The following is a 14,326-nucleotide window of genomic DNA, read 5'->3' on the forward strand; positions in this document are numbered from 1 at the left end:
ATGGAGCGCATGTAAAAGAATGGCCATGCTCTGCTCGTGTGGATCCAATCAGATGCAGTTTGCATATGAATTACAAACAGGAACAAAAACTCTGCATTGCTTGCTCCTAGCAGGAGGAACAACATGTTGCAGTGGCTGCAATGACATGGGTGTGCAGGAAAAACACTATGTAATGTGGGGGACGTTGTGGGGAATTGCTATGCTATAAAGAATATATGACTTGTCCAAGTCAGTGAGCCTTGATCATTAATGAGAAAAGCTCAAGGAACGTAGCTTGGTTTTTGAATGCCTTTCCTACCTGCAAGCTGTTAATATCTAGTGCAGTGATCCCCAACCAGTGGCTCGTGAGCAACATGTCGCTCACCAACCCCTTTGATGTTGCTCCCAGTGTCCCCAAACCAGGTAGTTATTTTTTAATTTACTACCAAATAAAGCCCCCTGTAAGCTGATAGTGTGCATAGAGGCTGCCTAATAGCCAATCTTAGCCCTTATTTGGCTCCTCCATGAACTTTTATGGTGCTTGTGTTGCTCTCTCTTTTTACATTTGACTGTGGCTCATGAGTAAGAAAGGTTGGGAACCTCTGATCTTGTGGCTTAGGAGAAATAGGCAAGCATTTATTAGGTCAGAGATGCACTGGTTTTGTGCACATATTTAAAGAAGCCTTTGTGCTGGGCATTATGTAATTTTAAACTACTCTTTAATGCACTCTGAAACAACCTTTATCAAGATCAAAGCAGTAAATCTCTACCCATATATAACTGTATTGTGTCTTCCCAAAACTCCCTGTGGTTCACTGGGAGTAAATAGGCCAGATTTTTTTTTCTTAGTATAGCCAGAAAAATCATCAAGCGCTCACCCATTGAAGCCAACAAAAGCATGATGCTCTGTTTAAAAATTCCCCAGCAAATGTGTAAACAGGGACGTTCACAGATGGCATTCCTTGTGAGAGGAAGTACCCATGGAAATACACACAAATCTTTACTTAAACAGGAGAGACACTGGTTTTACCGTTTGTTTCCTTCCATTCCTTTGTCACAGACTCAGCTACATGCAATTTGCTACCAGATGTATTGTCAGGTATAAGACTTTGCTTTGCACCTGGTTTCAAGAAGGTGCAATCATAGTGGAATTTTAGGAAAGGGGCTGTACTTTAGAAATATATGGGAAAATGGTAATCGTGCCAATTTGTTTTGCAATATATTTCACTTACTATATTACAAATCTTTATATTACTAAACTATGACACAAAGGGGCAAATTTATTTATTTTCTCATGGACAAAATCTGGCAATAGTGAAAAAATATGCAGTTACATTTTGTTTAAAAGTTGAAGTTACACTTCCTATTGGCTTCCAGTTATACAAATTTGATTTGGTAAAATTGCAACTGCGTAAAAATGAATAAATCTGCCCCTTAGAAAGGGACTAACATACTTCAATGTATGCCACCAAGCACATCTCTTTTTCTCTAGCTTTTTAGAAACTCTTTCTTCGCTCATTATCCATTTTCACTGTGAATTCCAAGCTTCTCTTGTTGTCCACCCTCATTCATAAACCTTGCCATTAGTTACTTTCAATAGCAAATACAGTTGCTCCCAGGTACTAATACTATAAGAGCAACAGTCACAAAATGGGGTAAACTTAAAATGAGATTTCTAATCCCAAATTACCTCATTAAATCTTGCCACAAGTCCTTCCACTGCATCGTGCTCTCCATTCTTTAGTTTTCTTAGTGAAGCGGACAGTGATGTCTTTATATCTGACAGGTTAGTGTCACATTCTCCGTTGCTAAGATCTTTGGTCAAGAAATAGAGGTAGTCAACAGGCAACACTTTCCGGTAAATCTCCTGTTCTTGCTCTGTGAGGATGCTTGCAATCTCCTCTGGAAACTGAATGAGGTGTTGAAGATCCACCAGTTCTTTGCTTAGTCCAGCTGCACTGGCCGGTGATGAACTTGATGTTGCCATAGTTGAACACGGATGGCGTTCTAAAAAAAGATACATATATTTATATATATACTGTATTTACAGTACTACATTCTTTGGAATTTTATGTCACATATATAGTTATAGTGACTTGATATAATCAACCACAGGTGAAATTTGCCCATGCAAGGTAAAACTGTCAAGGTGAAAGGGGGACATTTTAATGATATAATTGGTACAATGATAGAATAAAGGATTTCAAATATTTAGGATTATTTGAATGAATTGAATTCACATCCCTGGCTCAACATATGCTGGGAAAACCCTGCTTCACACTGATCTTCAGCCTCCCATGTATGAGCCTAACCTATAGTGCATGCCATGAAAATTTCCATTTCATTAACAAAATTGGGTTTCTTCCCTGGATTCCCTCTGCTTTAAATGAGCCTTAGTAAGAGGAAGAATAACACCATATATATATAAGACTTTATTATGGCTTTTTTTTTTAGTAAGAAACGTGTACAAATACAGACACCGATACTAAACAATAATCACTTGGAAGTTCTAGTGCAATTATATTAATAAAAACAATATATTTAAGAACTTAATATGAGTTATTGTAAAGCACTGCAATAGGCATCTTGTACACAAGAAAAACTGTCAGTTGCAGGAGCTGGCCATCCGATTAAAGATTCCTACAGATTTAAGTATATCTTTGGAGAAACAAATGCCAGTGAAATCTGTGTCGGACTGAAACAGGTTTCACTGAGTTAATTATAGTACAAACTGTGGTCTGGTTAAAAGCTCCTTAACAAAAATGTACTGTTGAAGGAAAGACTGGAACTGTATTAAATAGGAGCAGAAGAAAATAAATACATTTCATTCAATATATATCGTATGATCTTGCACACTATGATCAATATTTCTGTGTGCTTAGATTTGTATTCTTAACATTTATAAATTAATTGGATTTTTCTAAAGTTTTCGCAATGTGATGGGTCACCTTCAGTACACTGTATCACTTTTCATGTTCTGACTTTTTTGTAGTTATATTGGTATTGGGCATAGATTTAGTTCTATTTATGTGCTTAGCTATGCCTGGCATTCACGACCCTAGGATTGTCCAAATGGTCTAGTTAAGGCCATGGGGTTCAACTGTTTAGAAAGAAACTAAAGAAAAAAAAATGGTTTTGCCACCGAAGGGGTTGAACTGCACAGCTATGAACATACAGCAATAAGGCTGATGCCACACGAGGCGTAGGGCTGAAATTTTCGGCAAGCGGAAAAACGCTTGCCGAAAATTAAGCCCTACGCCTCGTGTGGCATCAGCCTTAGGGAACATTATTCCTTCATAAATTCTTCCACCTTTACTTTTAGCTCACTGGATACTAAAGGAGCAATATTGTCTTTTCCCATCTACAAATGGAATCAATATTCTAGATAATTATTGATAAATAAAACTTTATTATCAGTCTCTTTTAACAATCAATCAAATCTAGAATTACAGCAAAATTCCAGCACTTTTATTGGACCTGGAAAATCTGACATCAAACCTTAATAATAATGTTTATTGAGTACAGGTATGGGATCCTTTACCAAAAACCCTTTGTCCAGAAAGCTCTGAATTATGGGAAGGCCATCTCCCATAGAACCCATTATAAGCAAATAATTCTATTTTATAAAAATGATTTCCTTCTCTGTAATAATAAAACAGTTCCTTATACTCGATCCTTACTAAACTGCATGAATCCATATTGGAGGCAAAACAATCCTACTGGGTTTATTTAATGTTTAAATGATTTTTAAGACTTAGGCATGGAGATCCAAATTACAGAAAGATCCTTTATCCAGAAAACTGGGCCCAAGCACTCTATATAATAGATCCTATCCTTGTACAGTTATGGGACCTGTTATCCATAATACTTAGGACCTGGGAAAGGAAACCACAATGTGTAAAATGTAACATCCTAACCCAAAGAAGCAAAACTGTATAAAATCCTAGTCAAATGCCTCATTACTATACATGCAAGGAATAGATACTGTTTCACTCTACATCACATCCTAAAAGCTGCTCCTGTGCTTAGGGTTATTCTCCCTGTAATTATGCAAAAAATGACTTAGGATAACATTGGGAGAGAAAAGCACAATGTTTAACATTTGTCCTACAAGGTGCAGAGGAAGTCACTTTGTTTCCTTGTGGATTCATACAAGGGATTGCAGCAATAAGTTATTTGCAGAGGACCAAAGCCTAACAGCAAGCCGGTAGTTTCTCTGGAAACTGACAGACATGATTATGATTGGTTATTTGGTATGCATACTTAAATAAGCAGTGGCTATAGCATGAAGATAGAGGTATAACAGCACACAAACTAAGATAGAAAACAAATGTTAATGTGCTCCATTTGTCTAAACTTTTAAATGAGATAAATAAAACAAGTTTGTTATTAGTGCCTTGTTAAGCAAAACAAAAGATCTTCCAAATATTAGAGTGAAATCCACATAAGCCGTAGCTAACCAGGAAAGCAGCTTTTGTGTTGCTATGGCATGAAAAACAAATCCCATAACTAACCAACAGGCTTAGGGCCATTTCCTGTACTGTTCCCATTCAATTAAAATGTTTTATTTTGTAATGAGCAAATAACACCATAAACCCAACTACTTTTAGACAATGCTCCATATAATAACTCTTTTTTTATCTACCTGTTTACAGCTTAGGTTATATAGAACAGATTATTTAGTTTAGTAATGAATATTATAGCATACCGCTTGCTGTTACTGTACCTGCAAATGAGATGGATAATTATGTGAGTGAATAAGACTCTCACAATAAACTCAAGACAATTATGGTTATTATTTGCTTTTTAGAAGTCTGAGGAAAAATATGCATATTTATTTCAGCAAGGGCTGTGCTACAATGAATAGGTAATGCAGAATGCATGATTTTTGCTCTGTAGGCAAGCCCAACAAAAGGGGTATTATTAAACTGGAGCATTTGATTACAGAGCAATAGCTATGTTATAAACAAGGCTGATGCATAAGGCTAAAATAGGCACTTCAGCCACAAAGATGTATTTGCTGCAGCAGATGATACCTGATTTAACCCTTTTTGATTTACAGGTGCAATTCCCCTGGATTATTCTTGTTGGTAGAAGAAGCTGCTCTTTTCCCATTACCTCCATCTGTTGCCTAAATGTTGCAGCCCCTTATATCTACCTTACAGCAATGTCTGCCCCAAGGAAATGTCACCAGTGAAATTGCCTGGAAAGATATTTACTTCCTTTTGTGCTCTATTATGTGTTACCTAAATTGCCACTGAACCCAACAAACAAGAGTATTTTATTCAGGCGCAAGATAATTGTTTCCACAAACAATATCAAACATGATGTCAAAAGCACAACAGCTGCTTCACAGAAAACACATTACATATACCAAATTAAAATAACCGTTGCCAATTAAGTTGAATAATTGTCTCTTAGTTTGTGTTCATGGTCCTTTAATACCCATAGCAGACATCAACCGCTATATGTGATAGAGAATCTAAACTATTGCTTCTACACCAGTGGATTTTATACTAGCAACTTGTAACACAACATAACATTTTGCCCATGTCTTATGACCTACCGTAAATCTTATAGCTGTACATTTTAACTTTCATACACATCAGTTAGAATCAGTACCAAGATATGTTTCCTGTGTTACATTACTCATTACAACATGTACTCCCTACTTTAAATTATAATTGTATTAGACCTGTATCAAATCATATAGAATTGGGGCAAAACTCCTTTGTTTCTTCTTATATTTGTAGTGACAAGGGCAAGTAGAAATATTTATAAAGCCTTTTTAATTACCCTTATTTACCATCATTAAGAGGGGTGGTTTACCTTTAAGTTAACATTATTAATTATTTGCCTTCCTCTTTCGCCTCTTTCCAGCTTAGGGGTCACTAAGTCTAGCAAATTAAAAAAACTATTGCTATGTGAGGCAACAATTTTATTGTTGTTGTTACTTTTTATTGCTTATCTCTCTATATGTGTTTTGCATTTTGTTTGCATTTCTGTTTATGAAAATCATTCCCAATTAAAAGAAGATTGCCATTGTATAGGCAAGAAAGGCTGTGTGTGTGTGTGTGTGTGTGTATGTGTGTGTAATGTGACCGATGATATAATTCCACATTAGAAATATTTTCACCTTCACGCCACATTCAGGCAGACAATGAAACAGACTGCCTGTAAAAATCCTATGTAAAACCACAATACCCTTCAATAATGAGCACCATATTTATGAGGTTAGCACCATATCTGAAGAGCCCCCTGGATAAGTCTTCCCTCAGTACGTATGATGTTGGCTATGTGGGATATTCTATTACTTAGATACGCAATTCCAAAAAAGGCATGCTTCAGTGGCCTCACACATAGCACTCTGAATTACAGCCAATACCACCATGCTCACTAGCAGGCTTCTCCTTTCTTTCAATGAACACAACTCAAGCATTCTATCATTCACTGAAAGGAATACAGTGTCAGGTTCTTATGCCAACATCAAAGGAGGCTTTCATAAATTATTAGTTGTGACTTCTTTAAGGGGCCACTGATTAAAAGCATATTGTTATATATCTGTGTGCTGATAAAACTTGACCAGTAAAACTAAAACACAGTAATGAAATGTGATGCTGTGATGCTAACAGCTATTGCTAGGTACAGCTTTCCATACCTACACTGATACAGTTGATATTGAATGTATTGTATATAGTAAGGAGCTTTTTCCAGCAGGCGTTTTGCCAGCAGGCCCTGCCATCACAGCAGATGGAATGTTACGAAAAAAGTAAATATTTCCACACTCTCTTTGGCGTAAGGGTATTTTCTATATTTTTGCAGGTGATGAAGACATTTGTTTAAAAACAATGTAAATGTTATGGAGTACTGGACACCCACTGTGGCTTTTCTTGCACTGAAGATGCCGATGTAAAGGGAAGACAAATCCAAAATAAAATGTAAAGTTTTTTTCCAATATAATTTTGATAACATTTTGAATGATTTTAAAGTTGTATTCAAAATAATTGCAACTGGAAGCAGTGTTTCGCTATCCCTTTCTAAAATGCCAGCCTTGTCAGCCCTGCTTGCTTCTGCACAGGTCGGTTAAATGACAGGTTTCTGCTACATTGTTTGAAAAATCAGAACCACCAGAGCAGAGAATAGTGAGGCACTAGTGATGCACAAGCTGCTCTGATCTGGTGTCATTTTGTGCTTTCAGGTCCCTTCTCAGGCTTGGGCCATGTTCCTCTTAATTCTTCATTTCCTTTTGATTTTCTTTCAGTGACTACAGAGTACAGCACATACTGTATATGACAATATTTTAAAAAAAATCTATAATAAACTACTAAAACAGTACTGATAATTTAAAGGACAACTAAAGTTATATTCACTGGGGAGGTACCAATGAGTTAGAATATAATCAGTAACCTTACACCCTGGGCTGACTGCTAAAACTGTACTGGCCCAAGTTATTATTCCCTGAGCGCCACACTGCTGTCATTTTCCTGATGCCCCAGAGTCCCAGAGAGTGAAGTAGAGTAAATATGATAAAGTTAAAGTTCCGATCTGTTCTCTACTGCGCATGTGTGGTGTCCGGGACATAAAGGGTTACTGGGTTACCAGGGAAATCCTGGTGGTGCTTATAGACTCGTACCATGGAACAGTGTACTATTCAGGAGTCACGCCAGCTCAGGAACAAAGGTTAGCGAATATTAATTCACTGGGGGTGAGGTGCATCCACTTCTATAATTAAATGCTGGATTAAACCCACCAACTTTTCTGTTTTTAAAACCAAAACATTTGCACACAAATGTCCATGTCTGTGTCTATGTGGCTGTAGCCCATGTTTCTGACCCAGTCCCCTTTGTTTTGTCCTGATATACTGTCATTGGCATTCTGGTTTGTATTCATTCAATAAGGAAGTCTGATGTATCCAGTACGTCAGCGGCTTGGTATAAATTGTCTTATTATGTGAGGTCCTTTCTAACATTTGCTGTTCATACAACACAGGGTTTTTTTTGCCTTGAGCAAGAGCATTGTATGGTCTTGTTTAGCCATTGCTATTGCTACAGCAAGTAGTGCGCCTCCCCCTTTGCGCAATTTGGGAGTTTCTTCCTCTCACTATATCCAGCTTACATTCCACAGCAGATATCCAGGCATCCTTCTATACAATAGAGTGTTTAACAGCTACGTATTGCTCTTACTTCCAGTCAATGAACTGTTGAATTATAATTTATCAGTTCATTCATCAGTACAAAGTTTAATTCTGGCTGCAGCAGTCATGGTTTATTTTCCCTAGCATGGCCATTCTATAGTTTCTACTGTGGTTTTCTTTTTATATGCTCATTCCATTTCTACTAGCTCAGTGCTTTGGTTCTGTGAGGTAACAGTATAGAGTTCTGTACTCCTTGTAAACAAATTAAGAAAGTAAAAAAGTAGGGCCTATTTAGTAACCAGGAACAAATTTGCTTGACTCCATTAACCCATAACATAGCATCAAAAGTGTTATTTTATTATTATTATTTATGTATGTATATCTTTATTTATAAAGCGCTACTTATGTACGCAGCACTGAATAGTAGAATAGATTAATACAACAGGGGGTTATTAAGATAATAGATAAATACAAAGTTAGATAATAAATACAAATAAATACAAGGTACAGTTGCAATAAGTTAAGGATCAAAGAGACAAGAGGATAGAGGTCCCTGCCCCGTAGAGCTTACAATCTTTACACAAGTCTATAATCTCCATCTTGATTTATTGGGTGCCACCAAAGCAAATACAGAACTCTACTGGGTTATTCCCATTTAATTTCCCTTTATTTCTGTACCGAATCTCCTGGTAATTTTGTGAAGGGCCCCTACAAATGTCCCCAGTAAATCCTAAAATCCTAAAACCACAACTCATTGATCTGCGCATAGAGGATAGTGAATTGTCCCGTCCTTAATTAAATAAAATATAGTAATATACTATATCTATATACTTAGGGCCATATGGCCAGCTAAGACCCCCAGACTTGAGTGTAGTATAGACTGCATAAAAACATTTGACAGCTTCTCCTAATTGAGCTATTAGTTATGTACCATTGAAGACCTGAAAAGGTTGCTCTCAGAAGGTAATAACCATACTTTATGCTATTTTCTTATCCACCTGAGTGTTTTCACTTGCTAAATGAGCACATATTTAAATTCTTTTCATGTCAATAAATTTACTGTAAATTAATAATTTTCAGCAGCTCAATTAAAACAAAAGTTTTCTCCAAATACATTTCTACATGATCTGTGACAGTCCAGTCTATATATTACTGGTTGCACTGTTTTGTTCTCTACATTTAGAAGATCAAGATTAGTCTATCATTTTATAAATGGTAAGTAGTGTATAGTATATCGCAAGAGCCATCAGTAACTTGAACAGCCCTATATCTTCTATTGTGAGGCCAACACCTGCACTGATATTGTGTCTTTTTTACTTTATACCTTTCAATCATGCTGTAGACTAATCTTCTTATTATTTATTTGTAACACGACCTACAATTGTTTCCATTAGTCACAATCCAACACCATATTGCAGCCATCTTTCAGAATAAAAGGAGGGTGGCATTGGGAAGGAGCATCAATCAAACCAGGATATCACGTGGCTGAACCAAAGAAATCCATTCCATGTTCCAGTTCAATCAAACCAGGATATCACATGGCTGAACCAAAGAAATCCATTCCATGTTCCAGTTCAATCAATCAAACCAGGATATCACATGGCTGAACCAAAGAAATCCATTCCATGTTCCAGTTCAATCAATCAAACCAGGATATCACATGGCTGAACCAAAGAAATCCATTCCATGTTCCAGTTCCATTAATCAAACCAGGATATCACATGGCTGAACCAAATAAATCCATTCCAGGTTCCAGTTCCATCAATCAAACCAGAATATCACATGTCTGAAGCAAGGAAATCCATTACAGGTTCCAGCAAATTTCAGTGGCAACATTATTAAAAGGAACCCAATAATTCCAATAAAAAGTAAGGCTGAGACTTGTGCTTGACTATCATTGGAAGTGCTTTTGAATTGCTTTTGGTAGTGCTGCAGTTATACTTTACTATTTTCTGGGGCAGATTTCCTTAGTTCAGTGCTGACATCCAGGTTTGTGTGGGGGCAGGTCTCCCCACCCGACATAAAAGTACCAAGAGTTTCCCTTTAATCTATGGCACGCCGAATGTTTATTGGCAACATGTAGCGCCGTATGATCAAAGACAAGCTGGCACACAAAGGGTCAGCTTTTAGAGTTGACGTACCATGACTTACTTCAAATATTTATACTTAGAGCACTGTACAGTTAACATAATTGTAGAATTAATATAGCTATAGAATTACAATATGTAGCTCAGTTTTGCAATATCGTTTTGTAACAAGGGCAAAAATATTGCACTATAGATTACCATTTGCCTATTTTCTGAAATACTACACTGCATGCAATTGTGCAAGCTCTATTCAGCTCATAGAATAACATGCCCTCTTGTGCTGTTAGTGCTGATACAGTGTGAACAGAAGATAAGAAACCCAGTCTCTGATTTAGGATACATTTCTTTTCAACACAAAACAATAGATAAGAGATCAATTCCAGAGGTATTTTACAAAATGTACAGCAGTCTGTGTGTCTGTTGTATGTCACTGTAGAGCTGGCACAGCATCACAGAGAAATGGTATTACAGGGTTCCCAATCATATGCCCAAGCCACACAGACGCTAAAGCAAGTTATTAGTTCAGATAAAGTTCAGGTTGCAGCACAGAGACCACATGAATCTTTCAAACAGATGTAAGGCTTCCTTAAATATTCCCATTGTATTCCATCCCAAGCACTACAAGGTAGGTGGCCCAAACATAAGCACAAAGACAAGAGGATGCACCAGCGAGAAGCTAGCCTTACAGAGCTACAGTGTGCCAGCCATCTTAAGGAAATTTAACTCAGGGAAAATATTATGCACATTTGGCTTACCAAGATTACTTTCTAACCAAATACCAGGGCAGATATAGTACTTTTTAAAGGGCATGTAAACCCCATTTGTGCAAACACAATTATAGATGCAAAAGAACACTCCACTGATTGCTGTTTTCTGACACTGAGATTGCTATTTCTTTTTCAGTATTATAATGAAAACAATATTATAATGAAACATCAGAAGACATGTCAGTATTAGTAAAGAGCTGTGGCAGGAAAATCTTTATAGCCAAAAGTCCCCAAAAGAGGTAGAAAATGATGGGGGGCGGCGCGGTTCTTCCATACGCCTGAGTATGGTTTCCATTTGTAATTAGTCTATAGAAGGATTTTGCGCCCCCCCATCATTACCGAAACAATTGCAGAGGAGCCTTTAGCCATGTCGGAGTGTTACATATTGAGGGGGGGGGCTTTGGGGGACTTCAGCTACAAAGATTTTTGTTTACTAATATGCTCTAATATACTGACATTTTCTTAGGAACATGTCAGTATCGCTATAATACCTACAGTAATAATAATCTAAACAAAGAAGTAAGAATCTCATTGAAACAGAGAAGAGGATCCTTGACTTGCTGACTTGTTGTACACCTAAATATAACATTCTGCATAATAAAAGCAAATTGATTTTGAAGCAATACATTAATTACAAATTTTCAGTGATTTTCAAGTTATTTGTAAATGTAATTTAAAGCGATATCTGTTTGTCCCTTGCTATTCACTTCAATGCTTTTTGTAACTATGTACCATTAATACATTTTTTCCCCTCTGAGGCAAATTAGAGAGGCTTCAGATGGGGTTTTTTGCCTTCCTTTGGATCAACTAGCAGTTAGGCAGGTTATACTGTATATAGGCATTATGGTTGAACGTGATGGACGTAACCCAACTTACTATGTTACTATGTAATACAATGTCGCAATAGTTCTTGTCCAGTCACAACTTAATTTCCCACAGTGCTTTGCACATTTCTGTGATTCTTCTTCAGAATGTTCAGAACATGCAGCGCATTGTAGGGGAGGGAATGTTGGCAGGAAGAACACCAACACAATTTTTAAATTCTGCAAATATCCTAGGAAAGGGATTTTTTTACTGAACCTCCAATTGTCAGGGATGCAGTTCCCCAGACTTTTAGTCCTGTGGCAAAAATGAGCCCACAAAATTTGCATTGCTGCCTGCTTCTGACTATGGGTGTGCTCAGCAGTCAAAGTGCCCATTAGCCTGCTATAACTCCTAAATATTTATGTCGGGCTCTGGGATGGCTTATCAGCAATTTCAAAATGGTGTTGTTATTCCTTTAATATAAATTGTTGAGAAATCATATTAATCAATTCTAGACTATACAACAAGCTTTATTTTTAGAAAATAACACACACTCCTGAGGCATAGTTAGAGGCAATGTAACAGCTATAAAAAGACTGTGTGTGAGCTTATTATGCAATTCTGTCTGATTGTTTTCCTTTAAGATATGTATGAAATGTACAGTACAAATCTTTCTCTCATGGTATGTAGTTATGGCATTGTATGCTAGCTTCCTACTGTGAACAAATCCATTAGAGTTTTGTTATACAATTGCATTGTAAATATGCTTTTTTTCTCTAGGGAGTGTTTTCACAATTAAACCTGCATACAAACATTATTATCAAAAAGAGGGTCTGTAAACCTTCCATAGCCATGAAATACCCAATCCTGGCTGCACCACAATTCATAGCATAATCCAACATATAACTATCAGGGCTGATTTGCAGTGCTGGGCTCCTGAGATTAATTCCTACCTGGGCAATGAGTTTGTATGTTCCCCTTATGTTTGGGTGGGTTTCCCCTGGGGACCCCTACCACACTACAAAAACACTCCAGATTAAGCTGACTGTAGTTTATGTTGTGTGGATGATTATAAAATCCACTGGGTTAGGGATTGATGTATAATCTCTGTAGAGTGATGTGTAAATAGGTCTGCCCACCAGCCATTGTTTGACAAGTCTAGCCAGCATATCACCAGCTAGGGCCAGTCTTGCAAATTTACCAGCAATATCTTTTCTAGTAAATTTGCAAGGTGGCAACCCTACCTATAAATTCTTCCTTTCCGTGACCCTCTCCATGGCCAATCACCCCCTTTTTAACAGATACCCAGCTCTGGCCCGCTCATTAGCCTGAGCCTTCCCATTTCCCCACGATTCCCCTGCCCTGTTACTCCAGTGCATCCTCAGAGCGTGTAACTTATATCCTTATAAATGGTATGGTGCTTTGTAATGTCATCAGTTATAATTGGTGCTTAGTGATGCAATCTCTGCTATTTACACTATATAAGGATGATAATATAATAATCAAGTGTTGGAGCATGCAGGGTGGTGTACTACAGCACCAATGCCATACCTTGACAGTGCTGGACCCTCCGCAAATGAATCTTTGGGAAGAAGGGGGACCTGGCTTACAAGTTCAGCCACTGGTAATCTTTGATCTAAAGCCCCTTTCTCACCACTCCCCTGTCTGCCCCTTGCTGACTTCCTTGTAGCGAGCAGGAAATTTAAACAAGTGGGAGGAGCCAGGAATGGCAAACCATACAGCAGACCCAGGTCATGGCATTCCCTGTCATAGCAGGGGTCTGCTGTATGGTAGTTACGCCACTGTACAGCACCAACAATGCTAGATTCTTAAATTTACTCTTCTTTATACAATTTTTACCATGTCACCATCTGATTTTACTTGGCCACATGAGTGGAAAACATTGTATATAGGTGGATTGTTTTCTGGGAACAATGCAGCATCTTAATTCATATAAAGGTCCCCATACACGGGCAGATCCGCTCGCTTGGCAATGTCGCTCCCCGTAGGTGGGGATATTGGGAGAATCCAGCATAATTTGATCGTTTGGCCCTGGGGCCGATGCGGCCCCCGATCCAACTAGATTTTCTAACCTGCCCGAGTGAGATCTGGCCAATTCCAGGCCAGATATCGGCCGGGCAGGCCCGTCGGTAGTGCCCATACACGGGCCAATTAGCTGCCTAAGGGGCCGATATCAGCAGCTAGAATCGGCCCGTGTATGGGGACCTTAACACTGTATTAGAATAAGCTAACAACACCAAACTGAATTACAGGAGCAAGGGAATGCTCCAGTGGGAATATACCAAACTAATACTACATTTAAAAATATTGTATTCTGTGCCTCTGATGACAATCACATTAACAGAGCACAGAAATCAACTTGTACACTGAGCAGGATGGATGCCCATTGGAGGATTCTCTTGCATTTGGGCTGCTCTTTAAGAAGACTACCCTTATAATGTAGGATTACAAGCGCCACCTTTAATATACTGGAGTTTGCTGAAAGTTATAATTCTGCAATAATTGCTTGATGCACAGCCAAGCTACACTGTTTG

The 14,326-nt window shown here is 37.9% G+C and overlaps 1 protein-coding gene across 9 annotated transcripts in view; it reads right to left on the bottom strand.

Moving 5' to 3' along the window:
- The window catches only part of plce1 (phospholipase C epsilon 1), a 172,162-nt gene that overhangs the window by 73,819 nt on the left and 84,017 nt on the right, over positions 1 to 14,326 (bottom strand). For all 9 annotated transcript variants that reach the window (XM_031905943.1, XM_031905947.1, XM_031905945.1 and 6 more), the window contains exon 4: positions 1,670 to 1,986. In XM_031905943.1, coding sequence (XP_031761803.1) covers positions 1,670 to 1,986 — 317 coding nt within the window. The remainder of the gene's footprint in view (positions 1 to 1,669; positions 1,987 to 14,326) is intronic.

This window comes from Xenopus tropicalis, chromosome 7 (assembly GCF_000004195.4).
Source record: "Xenopus tropicalis strain Nigerian chromosome 7, UCB_Xtro_10.0, whole genome shotgun sequence".
Lineage (NCBI taxonomy): Eukaryota > Metazoa > Chordata > Amphibia > Anura > Pipidae > Xenopus > Xenopus tropicalis.